This window comes from Polypterus senegalus, chromosome 1 (genome assembly GCF_016835505.1).
Source record: "Polypterus senegalus isolate Bchr_013 chromosome 1, ASM1683550v1, whole genome shotgun sequence".
In the NCBI taxonomy this organism is placed as follows: Eukaryota; Metazoa; Chordata; class Cladistia; order Polypteriformes; family Polypteridae; genus Polypterus; species Polypterus senegalus.
In genome coordinates this window covers 216,687,343-216,707,981 of record NC_053154.1, presented here as the reverse complement: position 1 = coordinate 216,707,981, position 20,639 = coordinate 216,687,343, and the positions used below count along the sequence as shown (strand labels likewise).

The following is a 20,639-nucleotide window of genomic DNA, read 5'->3' as shown; positions in this document are numbered from 1 at the left end:
GGATCAAATAATAGTTTCTTTAATGAGTGACTTTACCAGAAATTCATTTAACCCTGATATTTAGAAAAAATATGAAAAAGGAAAGTATGGTTATTTGAGAGCACACATATTTTACAGTTGTTACATTAGGTTTTGGTAAATATCTTGGAATCAATGTTCCTTGGCACAAAATTCATGGACCAATGTATGTATGTTTCTATAAGATGCATGTTTTTACTTTTACTCCAAATGAATCAATTCCCAAATACTATGAAGATTACTTTTACGCATTAAGCCATTTCATTAAAACTTGCTAGCAGATGAATAAGTTAAGTTGTTAATTTGTAATAACACAGATAGAAGTAAAACAGTTTTACATCAAGTTTTAAAGAAACAGGAGTTTCAAATTCTGGCAGTTAAAGTCTGAAATTTGTATTGTTAAAAAGGCAAAAGGCAGTCAAACAGCAGCTGTATCCACTGTCATTCATTATTTTGGCTAAATATATTATACATTTTAAAGCTGGTCAGATATTTAAAAAGGTAAACTTTCGACAATAAGTATTCTTTCTGCAACGTGGAGGATATTAATAGGGAGGCCTTGTGTTTACTGGTTAGTAGGAGATTTTTAACTTGACTGTTTGAATTTAGGTTGTAGGTGTTCAAAATATTAGACTGTTAATTCTGCCTTTGTTTTTGCAAACAGGATTTTCTAGCAGAGGGGAAGATGAACTGGATTCAGATGATTTTGAGGATGAAGATGATGAAGATGATCTCCTGGACAGTGATAGTGATGGAGGTGCTGATCTTGGCCCTGTTAATATGGATGGAAATGCAGTGGGTAATCTCAAGGTGTACATGGATGAGATGGATCGAGAGCTGGCTGGAACTAATATTGCAAAGAGTTTCACAACTCACACGGTACGTGGGCAAAATTGTGTGAAGCATTCCGTTCACTAGAACTGTATATTTGCTATCACATGAATTGCTTTAAAACCAAATCTTTTACCCAGAACACAGTCTTTCCATTAATTTGGGTTGTCTTTTAAGCATTCTGTCTGCATACAGTTTTTTTTTTCTTCTTAGTAACAGTGTTTCATGATCACTCTATACACTTGACAAGTGTGCTTTTGCTACTTATTTCCTGGTGTGATCAGAGTAGAAAATGGATGAAAACATCATTCTAACCAGTTTTTGGGGTTAGCTCAATCTCCTTTTCACACTGTAATATTTTTTGTAGTTGTATATTGTCCTTTCCCTAGTTCAAACATTCAAGGGACATGCTATGAATATCCAGTTACGCATTTTGAAATATACACAAGAGAGAGTGCACTGAGCATCTGAATGAAGAATATTATATTTGGGTGAAGACCTCTCCATACCCACTGCTACAGCAATAAAATAAGTTCACAGTGTAAATTGTAATTGGAATATAAGGTATTCCTTTCAGTTTTAGGCCTCCATTTACTTTTCTCAAATTATGTTCTGTCACTGTAAAGAAAATGTGACATCAGTTATAAATTAAGAAATATCATAGATGGAAACTGCATAATATTCTTGTGCATTAGGAATTTGAGAGCATCTTGTTTTTTCCATTGTCTATGCATTCTAATCACATCATTTCATGAAAATTTCCAAAACCTGCTATATTCATTCAACAACAACAATAATCTGTAAAGTGTTGTCATCTTTTTACCAGGTAAGCCATCTTTTTGGAATGGTTTTCTACCATACTGGATTCGGTACACATTTGATTTTTTGGATGACAGGAATTTACATCATAAAATACCAGAAAATATAACATACTGTTGTCAGCATTGCTTAATTCAATTCAGGATCACAAGTGTCAGGTTTGGAGCCAATCCAGAAAGGAAGAGGTGCAAGGCAGCAACCCCCCTGGACAGGTCCCACAAATACTTGTGTGGGCGCACACACACACACACACACACACACACTCACTTTGGGCCAGCTTAAAGTCACTAAATAACCAGACAGCATGAGGAAAGCTGGAGTACCTGAAGGTAAACACCAGCAGACAAGGAGAAAATGTGTAAAGTTCACACCGACAGTGACCAGGTATGGAGTTTAAAACCAGGAAGCTGGGTCTTTGAGCCAGAAGAAGTTCAGTTTGTTAGTTATAATTTTTTTTTCTCTGCATTTAATATGGTACTATGTCTTTGTCTACAGCAGTGAATATAGCAATACTGACTTCAAAGCATGTTTACCAAAAGTAACATCAAAACTTCAGAATGTTTACAGCCATATACACAGTGAAAGGCCCCAGCCAATTCTGAGTTTTACTTGTGATTACCAGAGTTCATCGGTTCATTCATAACTAACTAGCCACTAAAAGAAGTCAACTTTGCCCTTATTGAAATACAAAACTTTTCATGTTCTAAGAAATATAGAAATGTGGTGAAGAAGGTTAGCTACACAGTTTAAATTTTACATAAGCAATGCTTATGAAAAAGAAAAAAAAAACTTGCACTAAAGAAACATTTATTTAATCATAGAAATGTTTAATGAGAATGAATACTGCTATGTTAATTGAAGTATAACTTCCTTGATGAACTTAATGATTTTCCAAGGTACCATCTTGGTGTTCAAGATACATAACTGCTCAAAACTGAGGTAGAAATTGTGTTCCATGTGTTTTTTTTTTTAACTAGTACCGATAATAGATATTCTATAAATTTTGCAGTATTTCACTTGTATGAACATAATATGGGTGGTGCAGTGGTAGTGATGCTGCCTTTTAACAAGAAGACCAGGGTTCAATTACATATTCTCATATCTCCATGGGTTTCCTCTCGGTTTGTGCTCCGATTTCCTCACACAAGGACATGTGGTCCCCGGTATGTGTGTGTGTGTGTGTTCACCATGCGATGAACTATCATCCTCTCCGGAGATTGTTCCTGCCTTATGCCCGATGCTTTCTGGGTTAAGCTCAAACTTCCTCGTAACCCTGCTCAAGATAAGCGGGCTTAGAAAGTGGATGGTGTAAATAATGCTAGAATTTGTCTTAGCTTACGTTGTGTCAAATTTTACAGACAGTATAGATGGGTCTTTTTTGTTTTATATAGTGCAATATGTCTTACAATGATATTCATGCCCTTATACATCCAAGCTTTCATTTGAGGCACTTTCATTCCAGAACAAATGTCTCTCCTAAATCTAGGCAAAACAGCAGCAAACAAAAACAAAGCAGATAGGTCTTATGTACAAAATAAGAAGAGAAGTCAAAATCTATTGCATACATAGGAGATTGGCCCTACTATGCAGACATCTTTAAATTAATTTATTACCACAAAATCTCTTAACAAGCCAAAAAGTTGATTTGCCGCTTTCAGTAAAAAGTACTGGTGATTTTAATAATTCCAGAATAAAAACACATTGTCCTTGTGAGAATAGTTGTCCAGGTACAGACATAAAAATGCAGACTCGTGAGGAAAGACAACGGATAGTTAATAACATTTCCAGTGACTGTGCCTCATTTCATACAGTAGTGTTAAAATGCTAAATAATACTGGTTTGTACATTGTCATAAGGAACATTACCTGTTTAAAAAGAAAATGAGTTTTGATGATCAAGTTGTTGTTCACAAATATTTAGTGGTAATAGGATCATGCTCTGGGTTCTAGGAGCACTTTAGGAGGTCTGACAGTAGCTGTCAGTGGTGCCTCATAGTCCTCATCTTCCTCCCACAACCCAAAGACATGCACATTAACTGGTGAACCTTAACTGGCCTCATACAAGTAAGCGTGGATGGGTGTGCCATGGCCAAGGTTGGTTCTTGCCCTATAAGCGATGTTGTCAGGGCAGACCTTGGCCTCAGTTCTCCTGAATTGGATTAAACAGTTTAGCACAACTTTTGTGGAGTACATAGAATTCACACAGCTTAAAGGGTATTTTAGGGGAGTTTGTTTTGTATTTTTAACCATTTTTCAGATAATTTTTGTACAACCCCAATTCCAATGAAGTTGGGATGTTGTGTAAAACGTAAATAAAAACAGAATACAATGATTTGCAAATCCTTTTCAACCTATAATCGATTAAATACACCACAAAGACAAGATATCTAATGTTCAAACTGATTAAATGTATTGTTGTTTTGCAAATCTTCACTCATTTTGAATTTGATGCCTGCAACACGTTCCAAAAAAGCTGGGACAGGGGCAGCAAAAGACTGGGAAAGTTGAGGAATGTTCAAAAAACACCTGTTTTGAACATTCCACAGGTGAACACGTTAATTGGAAACAGATGTTTCTCATGATTGGGTATAAAAGGAGCATCCCCAAAAGCCTCAGTCGTTCACAAGCAAGGATGAGGCGAGGTTCACCACTTTGTGAACAACTAACTGGGCAAATAGTCCAGCAGTTTAAGAACAACATTTCTCGACGTACAATTGCAAGGAATCTAGGGATTTCATCATCTACTGTCCATAATATCATCAAAAGATTCAGAGAATCTGGAGAAATCTCTGCACGTAAGCGGCAAGGCCAAATACCAACACTGGATGCCCGTGACCTTCAATCCCTTAGGCGGCACTGCATTAAAAACCGACATCATTCTGTAAAGGATATTACCACGTGGGCTCAGGAATACTTCAGAAAACCATTATCAGTTGACACAGTTCGTCGCTACATCTACAAGTGCAAGTTAAAACTCTACCATGCAAAGCATCAAATTCAAAATGAGTGAAGATTTGCAAAACAACAATAAAGTTTATCAGTTTGAACATTAGATATCTTGTCTTCGTAGTGTATTCAATTGAATATACTGTAGGTTGAAAAGGATTCGCAAATCATTGTATTCTAATTTTATTTACGTTTTATGTAACGTCCCAACTTCATTGGAATTGGGATTGTACTGTTATTAATTTTTAAGATCAGTATTTTAGTATTGTGTCTTCTTTTGCACAGACTGCTGCCGGGGCATCAGTGGACATTGATGAAGACAGCAGAAACATTGATGACAAAGATCAGCAAACAAATGATGAAGCTGTTCCGCTAGACCTGGACTTAAATTTGGTATCAAATTTGCTGGAATCGTTAAGTTCTCAGTCTGGACTCGCAGGACCTGTGTCAAATATTCTGCAAAGTATGGGGGTAACTCTGCCAAAAAATGTAGACAACCAGTAGCACCATTTATTCCTATTTTCATGAACAAGCTGTGGATAAATCTGTCAATGTTATACATTTACTTGGGCCACAGAATCTAGGAGGTCTATGATACATTTGAAATCTGAAGAGGACTACTGTGACTCCTGGTGTACATAGGTCAGCATGCCTACTGTACCCAGACTCCTAAAATGTTAAGAAAAGAGCAGTGCTGCCTTTTGCTGTGTTATTTTTATCTTTTTTCTGCTATATGTATTTATGATATACACATCATACAGAGCATTCTCATCAGTATCACTTCTTAATTTGTTTTCCTTAACACTGAGATCCTCATCCTGTTTGTGTATCTCAAATACCATCTGAGGGGGATCTTACTATGTCAACATCATTGTCCTCTCACAGTAACTAATGGTTCATTTCAATTCAATATTGCTTTTATTTCTGTATTTTTCCTCTGTTTTTAGTAATATGAATTATGGAATCTGAAATTGAATACAAAAAGATTATATTACAACTTTGTATTTTCAATATGAAATGCCTAGTAAAAAATCTATAAATATGTGGATGTTGATACCGCTGTATGATATTTTTGTTGCCTTCGAAATTAATTTTGTTATTCAAGGGTCAATTTCTCCTTATTTCAGAAGTTATTTACGTGATCTCCTAAACCCCTGCAGATCTTGTCTGTGAGCCAAAATGATGGTAATGACTTAAAAAGTAGATATCACAAACATGGAAATGCAGTTTGTTGCATTAAATGACCTACTGTTTTGGTGTGTGAAATGTTAGGTAAAAATGAGGGATTTTGAAATTTTCTTCATGAGTGAAAATGGTGAGTAATTTTCAAATTTGCTTAAATACTCAGCCTGATGTAGCTGTAAGTAAAGTTGCAAATGGACAAAAAAAAAATCCAACTTGTGCACCAGATACACACATAGTGTTTTTTTAATATTAAGGATCTTCAACACAGCCTACAGTTCAAAAATGTGTTTACATTTACAGTTGTCGATGAGCAGATCTTCGAGTCTGTAAGGGCACCTTTACCTCTTCTTGTTTTTGATGTTAGCTGTCCATTACCAGCTTTGTTTTCCCAGTTATGATCCAATATGCATACAAAACCATCCCACTGGGGCTGATTAAAGAAGCAGGCATGGAGCTGGACCACAAGCCTTTTATTAGATTAAAGTTTTCTTTTGCTAATTTCATGATACTAGCAGTTATTGCTGATCCTCTGAGAACTGTCCAGCAGATCAGGAATCTAAACAGGGATCCCAGGCCTAACGCTGCAAGTAGGTACCCCATGAAGATTAGACTGTTCCAGCTGCCCTGGGCAATAGCCTGTGAGTAGTCCATTTGCAGAATCCAGAGGAGACCAAGCACTAGACTGCTGTTAACAATGATTGTGTAGTATACATCCATCACTGAAGTGCTGCAATGCGACTGCATCTGTATGGTCATCTGTAGCCAACGCAGATACAGACTGTCAAGGAGAAGGCTTAGTAGGCTGTACACAATTGCGAGGTAGTCATCCTGTAGGCTCTGAATATCTGAAAACAATACAAATGCATTCATATGAACAAAACTGATACGACTGGTTTCTAGTTCAAAAGTCCAAACTGATGTCATAGCAGAGGTGTCAGAATCCAGGCCTTGGAGCACTGCAGGTTTTTATTCTAACCCTTTTTCTATCAGTGACCAGGTTTCAATGCTAATTAACTTCTTTTTCCTTCATTTTAATAGCCCTGTTTTTAAGGATTCAGTCTTCTGAATTGATTCTTTTCTTCACTAAATGACAGCCAAACAGAAATGAGATGTGGAACAAGGTGACAGTTCACCAGCTAAATTAGGGCTACTAACTTCAACCAATTTCACTCCAACCAGTTTCTTAATGAGAAAATTATTCTTGCTGGTAATTAAACCTGTTGTTTAATTCCATTGCTTGTTGCTGCTCTCCTTCTGCCACAGCAGGTGGCTTGTTTGTGTATCATTATTGTTTGGCTAAGGAAAAAGAAACAACTATGGGACCTGAGTCAAGTTAATTAAAACTATGGCAAAAGAAGTTAATTAGCAGAAAAAACTGGTTACTAATTAAGAAGATGGTTAGAATAAAAACCTGCAGCCACTGCGGCCTTGGGTTTGACACCTTAGTGACATAAATTAGCAATATGTCCAAATTAAAATAAGTTCAGCTGGCTTGTGTATGTCCTTCTGTTACGAAAAGAAGTTAGCTTAACACCAAAATACATAAACAATATGTGACTTTTCTGCAAGTGTGTTTTGTTTGCAAATTGATTCTACTTTAAGGAAGTAACTAAAAGCTAATTCAGTCCCAGGTTAGGCTGTGCTTTCTGTATAGCTTTATTCTTGGAAAGTATTTTTTTTATTTTTAAAGCAGCTTCATCATCGTATTTGAGTTGACTGCTTTCCTAAATACTGTCTTGTGCCATTTTAGCCTACACTTTTACTTCGCTCCATTCCTCAGAAGGGACCGTGTAGGCTTGAGACAAACAAACCTTACAATATCAGAAGGCTAAGCTTTGCATGGCATAATCAAAACTGTTGTTTTCCAAGAAGTAAGACCGATGTATTTCCCATGTACCTTGAAGAAATGAAAAGACACTGATGATCATGACCAGCAGGCGAACCCTGAAGGAACAGGCATATGGCATACCAAGGCTATACTCCCATGCCAGGCAAGCTATTGGAATGAGGTGCTGGATCATACAGAAGAGGCGGGAGTGGACATAGCAGACAGCCCAGAAGTCCAACACAGCCTGAAAACTGAAGCAAATTGAAGGCACAAGAAATTGCTCCCCAACGTGCATGGAATACGGCTTCATCGAGGCCCATCCCATTCTTCTTAATAGCTTCAGAACAAGCAAAGTTAGCAGAACCTGCAGTAACGAGAAAATGACATTACTTTGGAATAAATTATTTCAATTTTTCTTTTTTGACCATTGCATTCACTTTATATTTTAAAATTATTTAGTTGTCAAGTTACCTCTCCAAAGGCAAGAAATACAGGAAATGTATATTTATACTGCATGATGAAAACACGGCAGAGGAAATCAGACAGTGTGGAACCAAGAATGTAGAAAGTGATGACTGACAGGAGGGCAAACCGCCGAAGGAGGACATTTTCTGCTGGGTCCAAACAGTTGAAGCTTCTTCGAAATGCCTGAAACAACCTGTTCATCAAAATTAGAAAGAAACACTTGGTGAGTGCATTGTGTCAGTTTCTCACTGCCATGTAGAGCTCTTTGATGATGGGACAGGCTATTGTATGTTTATAATGGAAAAAGTAAGTTTGGTAAATGGATAGTCTGTGTCTGCTATAACTCCACGTGAGTGTCCTCTTTCTTCTGAAGTACTTTAAGAGAAAGTTGCAGTAAAATTTATGATCCACACATTCATTTTTTTAAGCTGTTTAGTTGATTTAAAGTGTTGCCGGAGCTGTCCTTTTGTTATGTTTTAACCAGGGTTTGATCTCTGGCTTTTGTTTCTTTACCTTTTAATTGTTACTTCTTTTCATGTGATTTTTTTTTTTATTATGTAATTTTTGTTGATGTTGCTTATTTAATATTTATGTATTGTATAGGTGCTGGTCATAAAATTAGAATATCATGACAAAGTTGATTTATTTCAGTAATTCCATTCAAAAAGTGAAACTTGTATATTAGATTCATTCATTACACACAGACTGATGTATTTCAAATGTTTTATTTCTTTTAATTTTGATGATTATAACTGACAACTAATGAAAGTCCCAAATTCAGTATCTCGGAAAATTAGAATATCAATTAAGACCAATGCAAAAAAAGGATTTTTAGAAATGTTGGCCAACTGAAAGGTATGAACATGAAAAGTATGAGCATGTACAGCACTCAATATTTAGTTGGGGCTCCTTTGGCCTGGATTACTGCAGCAATGTGGCGTGGCATGGAGTCGATCAGTCTGTGGCACTGCTCAGGTGTTATGAGAGCCCATGTTGCTCTGATAGTGGCCTTCAGCTCTTCTGAATTGTTGGGTCTGGCGTATTGCATCTTCCTCTTCACAATACCCCATAGATTTTCTATGGGGTTAAGGTCAGGCGAGTTTGCTGGCCAATCAAGAACAGGGATACCATGGTCCTTAAACCAGGTACTGGTAGCTTTGGCACTGTGTGCAGGTGCCAGGTCCTGTTGGAAAATGAAATCTGCATCTCCATAAAGTTCGTCAGCAGCAGGAAGCATGAAGTGCTCTAAAACTTCCTGGTAGATGGCTGCGTTGACCTTGGACCTCAGAAAACACAATGGACCAACACCAGCAGATGACATGGCACCCCAAACCATCACTGACTGTGGAAACTTTACACTGGACCTCAAGCAATGTGGATTCTGTGCCTCTCCTCTCTTCCTCCAGACTCTGGGACCTTGATTTCCAAAGGAAATGCAAAATTTACTTTCATCAGAGAACATAACTCAGCAGCAGTCAAGTCCTTTTTGTCTTTAGCCCAAGCGAGACGCTTCTGACGCTGTCTCTTGTTCAAGAGTGGCTTGACACAAGGAATGCGACAGCTGAAACCCATGTCTTGCATACATCTGTGCGTGGTGGTTCTTGAAGCACTGACTCCAGCTGCAGTCCACTCTTTGTGAATCTCCCCCACAGTTTTGAATGGGTTTTGTTTCACAATCCTCTCCAGGGTGCGATTATCCCTATTGCTTGTACACTTTTTTCTACCACATCTTGTCCTTCCCTTCGTCTCTCTATTAATGTGCTTGGACACAGAGCTCTGTGAACAGCCAGCCTCTTTAGCAATGACCTTTTGTGTCTTGCCCTCCTTGTGCAAGGTGTCAGTGGTCATCTTTTGGACAACTGTCAAGTCAGCAGTCTTCCCCATGACTGTGTAGCCTACAGAACTAGACTGAGAGACCATTTAAAGGCTTTTGCAGGTGTTTTGAGTTAATTAGCTGATTAGAGTGTGGCACCAGGTGTCTTCAATATTGAACCTTTTCACAATATTCTAATTTTCCGAGATACTGAATTTGGGACTTTCATTAGTTGTCAGTTATAATCATCAAAATTAAAAGAAATAAACATTTGAAATACATCAGTCTGTGTGTAATGAATGAATCTATTATACAAGTTTCACTTTTTGAGTGGAATTACTGAAATAAATCAACTTTGTCATGATATTCTAATTTTATGACCAGCACCTGTACATATTGTGGTGACAACTTAAAACAAAGCATTACGTGAACATAAGGCAACATTAGAATGCAAATTGAATTTGTTTACCAGAAAATATGGATTTTCTTGTGCGTGTACAGTTGAATGTGTGTACACATACTTATATGTACTGTATTATACATTTTCATATAACTAATGTTTGTATGTTTAGTGCCATGTTATGTTTTGGGTTGGTTAAGCATGAAGCCTGTAAAGGAATATCTGGACAGATGGGCATTCTGGTCAGGTTGGTTAATGGTGTCTTTCCAGGTCAGAAGGCCATTGAAGTGTCAAAATCAAGTATTTGTTTCATACGCTGGGTGACGGGATCCCTCTGGTGTGGCTACAATTAATTAATAAGCAGGTAAAATTAGCAGGTAGTGTACAATCAGCTACATTTTTACAGGGAAACTTGGATAGATTTGTGGCAGATGAAATTTTATGTAAGTAAACGTAGGGTATTACATGTAGGAATAATACATTTTTAATTTTGGAATACACAAACAGACGTTTGAAATTTGAAAATACTGCTGATGAGAAGGACCTAGGAGTCATTGTGGGCTCATTGCTAACTATATCCGCACAGTTTACAGAAGTTATCAAGAAAGCTAATGGGATGTTTGGCTATGCATCACAATGTGTGAAGTACGTGTCAAGGAAGGTTTTGCTAAAGCTTGATAGCGCACTAGTGAAGCCTCACCTGGAGCACTGTGTTCAGATGTGGTCTCCGTATTATAAAAAAGACATAGGAGCACTAGAGAAAGTCCAGAGAGGAGCGACTAGGCCGATTGAGGTACTAAGAGATGTGAGATATAAAGAAAGAATGAAGAAGTTGAACCTTTTCAGTTTAAGCAAATGAGGATTACGAGATGGCATAATTTAAGAGTTTAAAGTTATAAAGAGAACTAGTACAGCGGATCCCAGCTATTACTTTCAAATAAATTTTACAACAAGAACACAGAGATTTGGTTGGAAACTTGTTAATGTCCGATTTCACACAAATGTTGGTTTTTCCTTCATGAAAAAGACTCATACAGTGGAACCTTGGGTCACGACCGTAATTCATTCCAAAATTCTGGTCGTAACCCGAAGTAATTTCCCCCATAGGATTGTATGTAAATACAATTAATCCGTTCCAGACTGTACGAACTGTATGTAAATATATTTTCTTTAAAGATTTTTAAGCACAAAAATAGTTAATTATACCATAGAATGCACAGTGTAATAGTAAACTAAATGTAAAAACATTGAATAACACTGAGACAAACACCCAGGCTCCCTGCTCAGCTGCACGCGAGTCTGCCTGCGCTCACTCTCGTACTCTCTCTTTCTCTCTCTCGCGCTCTCTCTCTCCTGCACCGGCTTTCTTCTCCTGTTTCCAGCCTTCTCCAGCCAACCTCCCGTTCTTTCCTGTTCTCTTCTTTTTCCGTTTACCCAACTTGCGCTTCTATTTATGAAGAGGACGTGGTAGTCATGGCAATCAGCAGCTCCTGGGAACAATTATGGATGCGGACCGCTTCTTACCTGTGCACTTAGGTGAAAAATGCCCACATGCTTCGGCCACATGCCACTACGCCCCCTCGCTAAGCTGCAAGTGTGGTAATTATTTGTTAAAAGTGGCCTTTTTAACGGGAGCTGTGGACCCGCTATACCACAGGAGGAAGCTGGGTTGAGAGGAGGTTACAGTTTTAAGGGAGAGTCCCTCTGCGTGATGCACAGAGAACAATATACAGTACAGGGAGAGATTGAACACATGAGGAAATCATCGGCGCGTACAAACCAGAAGGGAAACTGGCTTGTTCATCACCCGAGTGTGTGGTCATGAACAGATGCAAAAGTTTGGCGAACTATTTGGTCATAACCCGATTTGTACATGTTCAGAGACGTTCATGACCCGAGGTTCCACTGTAGAATAAATTGCTAAGTAGCATAGCGGAGAGTATAAATTTATGGACCTTCAGATTTCAACTTGATGTTATTTTGTACAGTCTATGGGATGGAAGAACTTGTTGTGTTGAATGGTCTGTGTGGCGCATGTGTATGGGCGCCGTTCTCATCCTTACCAACTTTGCCGTCACTTCTTCATATCTGAAATCATTCTTCAGGCAGATTGAAGATTTCAGTGCCAGCTTAAGTGAAAAATTAAGGAAAACGTACTAAGTAATTGCAACGCAAAGATTGACTTAATCAACGCGAAAAGATGCCGACGAAAGAAGAAAAGAAGTGGGCCGCTAGGGCAGAGAAAAAAAGAGCTGCTCAGGAAGCAGCAAGCGCATCAACCTCTGAACAAACGAATGATAAACAGAGACAGAGAAAGAGTATGAAAACTAGGAATGCTCAAGTGTATTCACTGCATGTTATCTTGCAGTGCGCCGTTAGTGGTTCTATAATAATATCAAAAGGCTGATTTAGATGAGATCATGCTAAATTTAAATGTAAATGCTGAAAAAACACATTAAAGTAAGAACTGCACAGTTAATTTAAGTAATTATTGATTTTGTTTTGATTTTTTTATGCAAAAGTACAAACAAAAGGGGATGATGCCTCATGGTCTCTATTGATATGCTGTAGTAATCAAGACATGATTTAGAATACAAGGGCTACTGAACCACTAGGATCCAGGGGTCACAATAATAATAAGTGCAGGAGCAATCTGAGGCAACTAACATTAAAAATTTTTATTTTAAAACGGGAAACTTTGAGAAGATCCAAGAAATCAAGATAAGAGAGATGACAGAGATAGAAATGTGAACTTGAGTCGCATAACTGGGATTCAGGTTTGATTCAAGTCATGAATTTGATAAACTTCAGATTCAACCTGACCAAATCCAAAAAGTTTTGCAACATGAAATGGACTTAAACAGCAACGACTTCCACTTCATGACTCGAAAAGACTTGAGATCCTTCCCAAACTCTTTTGCATGTCAACATTTGAATTACGGCAGAAAAAGTGCAGGAAACACGCTGCCACAGATTATAAGATTTAAGTATGAAGACTATAAAATTGTTAACAGGGAAAGAATTGCAACACACCAAACATATCGGATAAAAATCTAAGATGGGTATACAACAACTTTGACCTTCATTTTGTATTTTTGGCTACACAAAGAATGGTAAGTTCTGTTTATGTTTAAATTAGCATTAGCAAGTTAGGGGTAAGTCATATTTAAACTATAAGTTAATACTTGTGAAAAGGCAGCCATTTTAACTTTATCAATTCCTACTACTGTATTTAATTGTTGGTATCTGTCAATATTTTAGGTTATGTCTGTTGTGTGCACAAGACTGTGTCACTGCTCAGGAAGAGCAAAATGGAAAGACTGCATGGCAACTCCACTCAAACCTAGCGAGTCTGCTTTTATTTTAAAAAATGAAGTGCATGATACAGTATGGCCAACCTCAATAACATGATGCAGTGGCAACTCATTGAAACAAGAACCTGTCGGAAAATGAATTAAGTTTAATTGACTGAAAAGGGAAAACAATGAATAAACACAACATGTCATCATTGTCCCTCTCTACATGCGTCATTCTTCATGTGGCAGAAAACAATGAGAAGAGCTTGGTTATTTTGAGCGATAGTTAATTTTCTCAAAAAAAAATATATATATCTATATATATAATTCACTAAGGCAAGACAACCATGAAAAGCACACCGGAAGGGGCGTGGATTCACTAAGCCGACAAGTGAGACACCTATGGCGCACGAAGAAGGGAGCCACGCCCACCAACTCCATTGGATACGGCGACAACTCGCAGGGCCACGCCCACCAAGTCGGACGCGACGACACAGAAAAAGTGGCGTCATTTATATTCGTCTGTCGAGGAGGCCACATGCGGTGCAGGGCAGGTTAATGTCATGCACCTCCGAGCTACGTTGACTGTTCATAGAGGCGAGTTTCTCGCGGAGGTGAATCGCCATATGCAGCAGGTGAGGGGTATCTCATGGGATCTTTAAAACAATCCTTTACAACTGAGGTTAAAACACAATGAAGTAAGCAGTCTTTAAAAACGATTTTTCGGTTACAACGCATGACCGCTTGCACCATAGCAAACTGTTTTACACACTACATACAGATTCGCATCCGCGACAAACATGCGTCTTCTTAGATGCTCCTGCAGGAACACGGAAGACGTTTTCCTACCCACCAACACTCCTTTTCACCGCCCGCGCCCCTCGCTCTCTAGGCATTCACACTGCCTGCCCATGTGCCCGGACGCAAAAACTCACCGACCACCCAGTTAGCCTCTTTCGTCTTTGCTAGGAGTCCACATGCACGTCTAAGCCACGTTGACTTTTCATTATTCTTTTTGGTTTCGACACCATGAAAACCATGGAAAGGAACAACGAAGCCCCGCCCAGAAACTCTACCCTCCTCCCACGTGCTCAGGAACGCACCTCAGACCACTGCCCGCCAAATCAAACAGCTCATCAAACACATACTCACTCGCTTTGGTCTGTGCTCCGGTCCAAACTCAGCTGTGAGCCACGTTGACTATTCTTTTGCCCTCCATGGCTGCCGCTTCAAATGTATTTAATGGAAACAACAATTCTTTCAATGTTATGGAAATTCCTGCTTCAGGTAATTGTTTGTTTCTGTCAGTCGGGTTTTTTTTGAAGAAATGTCATTGACGAAACTGTTGCTCTCAAACTTCGTGACATGGCTCTTAGCTTTGTTTGCCAACATTGGGATAACTTCGGTGATGTGGTGTCCGTTGTTCTTAGTCACAGAGGCATTATTATACAGTCTGCTCAACAATACGCTGATTACATGAATATGTCCGGACTCTATGGTGCAGTGTGTCAAACGGTTTGCGAGGGGTATCGCATGGGATCCTTAAAACAATCCTTTACAACTGAGGCTAAAACACAATGAAGTGAGCAGTTTTTGAAAACTGAGTTTTCGGTTACGACGCTCCACCACGTGCTCCATGGCAAACTGTTTTACACGCTACATACAGCAATTCGCATCCGCGACAAACATGCGTCTTCTTAGATGCTCCTGCACTTTGTTCACACCCCCCTCCCACCTCGCTAGTACCGTGGTCAGGTGTCTTGGTGGATTATATATAGAAAGGCAGCCGAAACCGCACAGAGCAATGAAAAGTCTACAGTTCCATCTTTTCATTCACTTTCTGTTGTATCCTCAAACCCTCCCTTTTTAGACAACGGTGTCTTTCCAGAAGTGTTTAGCATTCAATAAATAATTATGCATGACATTGACCGTGTGTCTACCCGCGTGGTAAGCCATTGAGCCCCATTCGGCTGCAAACCGTGGAATTCCCACTAAGTGCAACTCATACGCTCCCCAGGGCCGATCCTGGCGACGGGCAAAACGTGCCCGCGACGGGGCGCCAAACTCAAAGGCGTTGAGGAGAGGTGCAGCAGCCGGCGACGCTGCGACCGGCGGCTGTCCGCCTTTGAATTTTAAAGTCTGAGCACGATAGATTTCATGTGAGACGCGTACGTTCCTCAATGGGATTGCGAGTCAAGAGAAGCGGCAAAAGACAGCGGAGCTGCGGTGATCTCTGAATTGACTGTCACTGTGTGCAGAGCTGCCTGTCGCTTAGAACGATTAAATAAACCGGCTTTCTAATCTAGGCTGGTTTGATTTGAAATTAATCGTTTGAAATTAAATTTTATTTATACATCCCGACTCTAACCCTAACACCGTCATAATCCTGTTTGAAGTAGTACATGTAATAGTAATATCCGTCATATCATAATAGAAAATAGGTACGTGGGGCGGCGAAACCACATTCGCACAAAGGCGGCCGTCTACCCCGGATCGGTCCTGACGCTCCCACTGGTTGCGTCGCGACAAACGTGCGTCTTCTTAGATGCTCCTGCACTTTCTACGCACCCCCCTCCCACCTCGCTACTACCGTGGTCAGGTGTCTTGGTGGATTATATATAGAAAAGCGGCCAAAACCGCACAGAGCAATGAAAAGTCCACGTCAGTCACATGTGCATCTGGACTGTGTAAAGACGACGACACAAGTGACAAGTTGGAGGTGGGCACGTGACCGGGCAGTACATACTGAACGAGAAATCAGCAGACTAGCATGACGGACGGAGCTGAATGGACGTCCTTCTCTCCTCCGCTCCACTCTCCGTGCGTGAACCCCCATCCCTCCGTCTGGCAGCAGAAGGCGCGAGGACGATCCGCCGGTTTTCAGTCACGGACGATTGTGTGTTGGTTCGTTCCGCATTGTTACAATGTTGCTTTTTGCTGATTTATTACATTACCGGTGTTTCAAATGTTAATTTTCTCCCTGTGCTTAAAATTCAATAAAAAACCGGCCTGATTATGCGGCGTATGGTACGCCGCGGGTTGGCTAGTATATATATATGAACGCATGCTAAGGAGAAGCGGTCGGATCATCTGCTGGCTTTCTGCTGCTGGCAAGCTGCCAAAAGCAATCCAACAACTGCTAGGTTAGATGTCCGTGGACTTGTTTTAAATGATGGCTCACTGCTTTCTCTTGTGTGTCATTGTAAAAACAATACTTGTCCTTTATTTCTGGCCCCCGGGCGTGGTTAAATCTCTTTCTCGCAGGACTTATAACACTGCTCGCGTCGTGAAAGGGGGGCAGCTGAACATATGCTAAGGAGATGCCGTCGGATCATCTGCTGTCTTTCTGTTACCGCTGCTGCTGTTGCACTGCCCGTCGATCATTTGAAAGCCTGTACAGCTGCTATCCTTTTTGCCACTTTGTGTCTCTGCCGCTCGCGTTGTGAAAAGGGGGATTAGGATGGCTGAACGCATGCAAGGAGAAGCGGTTGGATCATCTGCTGGCTTTCTACTGCTGGTGAGCTGCGTGTTTTGCTTGTCTTTGTTTTAAGAGCTGGGAGTAAGGTAAAGTGTCTCTCGCGGGACTTCAAATTGTCTTCTGAGAAGATCACGTCTCGTCTCCCAAGTCTGCCTCCCCAAGATTTTTTTTTATAATAGAGATATGTATGTATTTATATTTATATGTATTTATATCTTATACTTTTTATTAGAACATTAGAAAAGTTGTGACGAGAACATGCCACTCAGCCCAACAAAGTTCATCCATTCTGTTCATCTAGATATCCAAAATAACATCAGCTGAGAATTTTGTCCCTGAAGTTCTGCACTCTACCTCACTACTTGGAAATTTATTCCATTTGTCTTTGGTTCTTTGCTTGAAGAAAAACTTTCAATGTTATGTCAAAAAAAAGGACCATTCAAATTAAAACTAACCAATGAAACATTGAGGGAATGGATCCATCTAGTTGGTCACAAAGGCATTGACACATCTGCAAAAAAGCAGAGGTGTGTGAAGCATCCGATATGTCGCTCCAGCCTGATGAACATTGTCAGACCCTCTGTGTTCCAAGGCACTTTGAGCTATGAGACGGGGGGATTCATCAGTGAAGGAAGATTCTAAACAATACACATCTTTGTCTGAATGAGGAGGAAGTCAGCTAGTGATTCTGCTGTGCAGCGGCACAATGACTTTGTACATTAAAATTTTCTGTCTTGTAGGTTTGGAATGAATTGCACAGAATAGGGTCCAATAAAAAAAAAGTGTCCACTCTGTTAGCAAACTTTTATAGTAGAAACACATGGTAACCGCAGTATTTACTACAGCAAGTATTTCAGACATTTTTTAATATTGGTATATAACAAATAGTTTAAAAAACAAATTGTTGTCTTACCTTAAAATCTGTTGCCCACACGAAGGTCTGAATCCATATTTCATTTTGTAGACTGCAGAACAAGCGAAGATTGCATTCACTTTGACTTGTTAACGGCTCCTTTTGTTTTATCTGCCACTCCGCCACACCTTTAGAGAGCTCTCTTTTGCACATGCTCTCTCTGTTTTATATCTTGAACTTACAATGAAGTAAAAAGAAATGCTACATAAACGCAACTAACACTATAATTACAAGCTCCAGTTTTTTTTTTTCCCCCCATTTGCTGGTGTTTTTCCTGTCACTTTATTCTTCCCTAACAAAATGTATACAATGCCAGTTTGTTGCTTGTTGCTTGTATGATAAGTGATTGCAATAAAAGCTGTCAGTCAGATCTTCTTGTCCTGTTTCCCGTTACCGCGCCAGACTTTCCCTTTGTTGACGCTGGTCTCGCTCGCCTGCTTTCTGAGCCATTTTAGAGTTTTCTTTCCTGTTGCTCCACGTTTTCTGTGCTGATCTCACTCTTTAAACTTGTCCTTGACGTTAGTTGGTTTATTAGTAATCCCACAGACTTCAACAAAGCACATAACTGGCTTAAAATTTAGCCTGAAGAAATAATAAATTCCCATGAAGTACAAAGGTCGGCACAGCATGTGAGCCACAGGGTGACAGTCGTTGTTAGTGTAATATGAATGCAGGTCAAATATTCACATCGTGTTCTGTTTTTTTTTTTTTTTTTTTTCCAATCACCTCAGACATTTAATTTACACACGATGAGTGGGCTCAGACAAGGAATGAAATTAATAAAATGTGAAACTTCTCTAGGTAGCATGGTGGCTCAGTGGTTAGTGCTTCTTCCTCATGTGGTGCTTGTTGGAACATTTTCAACATTCTTATTCATGTAGGGTGGTTTTTATTGAGCTACTTTGGTTACTTCCAACATCCCAAAAAGTTTAGAGTAATTGGAAACTAGACATTGACTGAGTGTGTGTGCCTTGTAGTTACCTTTTGTCTCATATAAAATAGAATAGAAAGCCTTTAATTGTCATTGTAAAATAACTTACAATGAAATTGCATGCACCAATCCAACTGGGTACAAAAGCAAAACAACATACTTTTGTGAAAAACAAACCAATGCTACAACACATAATACAAACAAAAAGAACAGTTTATATATGTAAAACTCACAAAGAAGGGAACCCAGGAAGGCCTATCATTTCGGGAACTGGCTCTCTTACAGAAAAGATTTCAGGTTGGGTGGAACACATCCTTAAACCCCTCGCCCGTAACACAACCAGCTACATCCAGGACACCACTGACTTCTTAAGAAAACTGTCTGCTTTAGGCCCCTTACCTGAGGGAACCTTACTGGCCACAATGGATGTTGAGGCCCTGTACACAAACATCCCCCATGATGATGGCATATCGGCATGTGAAGCGTACCTCAGACAACATGATTTACCCACAAAGTCAGTAACAGAAATGATAAAATTCACTCTGACACATAATCTATTCTCTTTTGGACAAGATTGCTACTTGCAATAAATGGGGACTGCAATGGGCTGTCAGTTTGCACTTCACTATGCAAACCTATTTATGGCAAAATTGGAGGAAGATTTCATGTCAATGTGCATCTTAAAACCAATGTTATATCTCCGTTACATAGATGACATCTTCATAATCTGGACTGCCAGTGAGAAGGACCTCCTCCATTTTCATAATGAATATAATTCTTTTCACCCCAACATAAAGCTGAAGCTGAATTACTCAAAAAGAGAAGTCAGCTTCCTTGACACCACTGAAAAACAACACCCTTGTAACTTCTGTTTTTCACAAACCAACAGACAGACGGACCTACCTAAGAAGTGACAGCTTCCACCCCAAACATATAAGGCACTCCATTATTTTCAGCCAAGCAATACGGTACAATCGTATTTGCTCAAACCCGACAGACCAGGATCAACAACTGCAGAAGCTCAGACAAGATTTCATCAGACAAGGTTATACCCCCCAAAACAACAGACACTCAAATAAGAAGAGTTACTGCCATACCCAGAGACAACCTTCTGGAATATAAAAACAAAGACAACAAGAGCTGCATCCCCCTTGTTGTCACCTACAACCCACATCTTGAAACACTTCGAAAAATTATAAAAGAACTTCAGCCAATGCTAAACAACGACCAAATACTGAAAAATTTATTTCCTGAACCTCCCCTCCTGGCATACAGACAACCACCAAACCTTCAGCAACTAATTGTCCGAAGCTCCCTAAGTGAACCTGTCTACAGAAAAGATGTAAAACGTGTGCATTTATACTACAGACCATATTGTTATACTACAGTGCCAACTAGAACATCTCATAAAGGGATCATTTTCCTGCAGATCATCTAATTTGGTCTACCTAATTCTCTGCATGAAATGTCCTGACACTGCACTCTATGTGGGAGAAACTGGACAAACACTCCACGAGAGAATGAATTTACACAGATTCCACATTAAACATGGCAACACAGATGTTCCTGTAGCGGCCCACTTCAACAGCAATGGACACTTTGAGTAACAGTGCTTATGGGCAACTTTAGAACACAGCAAGAGAGAAAAAAATGGGAAGTTAAACTCATGATAAAATTTAACACATTGCAACATGGATTGAATAGAGACAAGAGTTTT

At 39.5% G+C, this 20,639-nt stretch overlaps 2 protein-coding genes across 2 annotated transcripts in view; one reads left to right on the top strand and one right to left on the bottom strand.

Annotated features, from left to right (window-relative positions):
- Positions 1-5,657, top strand: part of ecd (ecdysoneless homolog (Drosophila)) — a 28,864-nt gene extending 23,207 nt beyond the window's left edge. Inside the window, exons 13-14 of the mRNA XM_039769007.1 lie at positions 683-897; positions 4,899-5,657. Coding sequence (XP_039624941.1) covers positions 683-897; positions 4,899-5,117 — 434 coding nt within the window. The 3' untranslated portion in view covers positions 5,118-5,657. The remainder of the gene's footprint in view (positions 1-682; positions 898-4,898) is intronic.
- A 366-nt stretch (positions 5,658-6,023) lies between these two features.
- si:ch211-248a14.8 lies at positions 6,024-18,561 on the bottom strand. Its single transcript, XM_039769019.1, has 4 exons — positions 17,992-18,561; positions 8,098-8,284; positions 7,696-7,990; positions 6,024-6,643 (listed from the first exon to the last, which is right to left on the bottom strand). The coding sequence occupies exons 1-4, from the start codon at positions 18,033-18,035 to the stop codon at positions 6,159-6,161; spliced, it is 1,011 nt and encodes a 336-aa protein (XP_039624953.1). The 5' UTR covers positions 18,036-18,561; the 3' UTR covers positions 6,024-6,158.
- Positions 18,562-20,639: the final 2,078 nt, after the last annotated feature.